Consider the following 3,372-nt stretch of genomic DNA (forward strand, 5'->3'; position numbering starts at 1 on the left):
CGTAGGTACATTTATCGAACCTCGTAAATTCTTGTGTTTTCTTTATTTTGTTTTTCTGTATTTTATTTTCTGCTTTAATTATTTATTATATTCAATAGCATAGAAGTTGTGTTTTGTATTTCTGCTGCACAACAGAGAGAAGTAATAGAATTTAACTGAAATCCTAGCCAATCTTTGTTTAATTTAGACCATGTAACAAAGGTTCTTGTGGGGCAGTCTTATATAATTTTCTTCATGGTTCAAGAGCAAAAGCTTTTTCAACAAAAAGAAAACAAAAGCCCTGTCCCAGTTATTTCTGAAATTTTAGTCAAAATTTGGAGGAAATCCCATGTGGAAATTAAAGACAAAGAAACTCCTTAAAATATGCGCGTGGACCAAAGCAAAATCTCACCAGGCCGCGTTGTAAGATGTCCCACAAGGCATAAACTCACCGACTTTGGCCACAAGGTTAGGCCACTGAAATGAAAATCTCACAACATACTCTATTATAAATTGCCAGTGACAGACCAAAGCAACAACATTCGAAGTGAAGCAAGCTTGTGTTTTCTAGAGACATTATTAATTTTAGTATTCCATGGCGAGGTCAAGCAATCTTCTTTGTTTGATGATCTTGTATGCTACCGCTCTCAATCTAAGTGGATGCTACGCAGTGGAGCTGTCATCAAAGAAACTATTGTTTGTGTTCGGAGACTCACTCTTCGATCCTGGCAACAATCAGTACCTCAATAATTCAGTGGAAAGCCCAGGAACATATTGGCCTTATGGTATGAGTATGAATAACAAATCCACTGGCAGAATATCGGATGGCCTTCTGGTTCCTGATTTTATTGGTAATAAGACTAAGAAACTCCTGTATTGTTATTTCTATTGATTAATTTAATCTGTAAGTTGAGAAGTTAATAAACGTAATTCTCTGCTTTATTTGCAGCCATATTTGCAAACCTTTCAGTGGATCCACCATGCATGCAACCAGGAGCTGATTTAACCAATGGGGTTAACTTTGCTTCTGCTGGATCTGGTGTTCTAGGAGAGAGTAATGGAGGGGTGGTATGCTTCTTCTTCCTCCTTTTATTTTTTCCTTCTGAAACTCAAGTAGGACAATTCGAAGAATTACATATGAACTAAATTAAATTATGTTTCGATAATAAATCTAAAATGTTTTCTCTACTTTTCAGATGAATTTTAATACACAGTTGGCGAATTTCAAGAAGGTGGTGAATTTATTAGTAGGAAAAAAAGGTGAAGAAGAAGCCAAGAAGATTTTAAGGAGCTCTGTGTACTTGTTCAGCATGGGAGGCAACGATTACTTTAGGTATAACATGCAGTACTCAAATTCCACCACATCTGAAAGAGTAGCATACATGAGGACGGTGGTAGGCAACTTGACAAATGGGTTCAAGGTAATCAGTTAGAACTGATGAAATCATAATTTCTCTTCAGAAATCGTATTGAATTTTCTTTTTTTCAAAAGGTTATTCAAAACTGATGTTGTATTTGTAGGAAATATATGCAATGGGAGGAAGGAAATTTGCGATCCAGAACGTTGGACCATTAGGCTGCTTGCCATCGACAAAAGCAAATTACCCTGAATCGAACGGTACTTGTGTTAAGAATTTCTTAACACACCCAAAACTACATAACAAAGCTCTATCTATTAAGCTTAACAAGATGGCCAAGGAATTACCAGGATTCAAATACTCGATCATGAAATACTACTACACTCTCAGTGACAGAATAAAAAATTCTGCAAAATATGGTAAATTACAGTTGAACTTAAGTGTGCTTGACCATATAATAATATTGCGATGAATTTAATGTAATTCTAATTGTGTGTGCTTAATTTGTCTTGAAGGTCTCAAGGAAGGGAAAGTTGCATGTTGCGGCAGTGGGCTATATAATGGACGTGATTGTGGAAAAGGATCATACAATTTATGCAAGAATCCAAGTGAATATGTGTTCTTTGATGGCGGCCATACGACTCAGAACACAAATCGGCAGCTTGCAGAGCTACTATGGAGTGGGGAACCAAGTGTTACTGGGCCTTATAATGTGAAGCAACTATTTGAGCTTCCTTGATTTCATTATTTTATTATATTTGCACCCATATTGATAGATAGTGAATAAATTATCATCTCTTTTCGTTTGCTTTATCTTTTCCTGTGGATCGACTGAGACTATGCTTATGAATTTATCGGTAGGTGAAAAGCAAATTATGTGAAGTTATTGCAAGTGACAAAAATAAAACTTTATCAGAAATAAGTTAAGATACAAAAACCGGAAAACTCCAAATCATATTATTGAAAGAGCATCTTTGCAGAGTGCGTGCGGACCAATGTTCAGAAGAAAAACACCTCCGGAAGTGAATAGGAGCAATTCTATGCGCATTTACTCTCTCTCTCTCTCTCTATATATATATATATAGCAGGCTTAGAGTTTATTCGGTTAATTCATTATTGTGTTAGGACCAAATTGATATTTGTTGAAGGATATATAAAAGGCATGTGGGAGGTCGTAAAGGAGGAAACTCATATTATATCACACCCTAGTCGTAACAACCTCATTTATGATGACTCCATCTAAGCGTTGTTTTGACACATCATCCAACATCAATTTGATTTTAACTAGTTCATTTTTATGATGATTCACCTTTAATCACTTTTTTTCATGTTGTTTCAATTTCTATACAATGATATATTAAACGAGTTTCTTTATCGTGTTAATCCTGTTTTGGTTCCCTTTAGCTCTTTTGCACACTTTTCTTCCATCTCGCCACCGTGTCTCGTGAACATTCAACTTCTCCGCTTGAGTTTGACTATTTTGCAACCATACATGGCTGATTCTAATGCTTACTTGTTTGGTGGAGACAAGATCAAGAGCCACAACCGCTATTCTTTATTCACAAAATCTCTTAAACTAGTTGGGTTGAGATTGAACAATGATAATTATTAAGCATTTGCATTCATATTAATATTTTCCAATGTTCCAGTTTAGATTAAATTCAAGTCTCTTTCTTTATTTTCCAAAGATAATCTCTAATCAATCAATCTGTAACTAAGACAAAAGAAAGACGCGATAAATTATGCCTAAGGTATTGAGAGAGTAATTCATAGTTTGCCTATGGAATCCAAGAGTGAGAAAAATAATTAGGCATATCCTTCATGTGTTGAGTCAAAACTTAAAGGGCAGCAATTAATTCTTCAGTTGTTAATTAATAGAACAAATTACACAATTTCATTTTGTTTAACTCAAATTTACATAGGTTGATAGTTAATGTTCAATGTAGATTCGATATTATTCTAATAGTTATTGGTATTCTATGATAATATAAGTGTAGTTATCGTTAAATGAATGAAATTTTATAAGATAATTTAG

At 34.5% G+C, this 3,372-nt stretch overlaps 1 protein-coding gene across 1 annotated transcript; it reads left to right on the forward strand.

The window, feature by feature from the left end:
• The first annotated feature begins 445 nt into the window (after positions 1-445).
• On the forward strand, positions 446-2,150 carry LOC123210594 (GDSL esterase/lipase 1-like). The gene is made up of 5 exons (XM_044629053.1): positions 446-830; positions 929-1,047; positions 1,176-1,400; positions 1,501-1,756; positions 1,853-2,150. Exons 1-5 carry the CDS (start codon positions 575-577, stop codon positions 2,074-2,076), a joined length of 1,080 nt encoding a protein of 359 aa, XP_044484988.1. The 5' UTR covers positions 446-574; the 3' UTR covers positions 2,077-2,150.
• The last annotated feature ends 1,222 nt before the right edge of the window (positions 2,151-3,372 follow it).

This window comes from Mangifera indica, chromosome 3 (assembly GCF_011075055.1).
Source record: "Mangifera indica cultivar Alphonso chromosome 3, CATAS_Mindica_2.1, whole genome shotgun sequence".
NCBI classification, from domain to species: domain Eukaryota; kingdom Viridiplantae; phylum Streptophyta; class Magnoliopsida; order Sapindales; family Anacardiaceae; genus Mangifera; species Mangifera indica.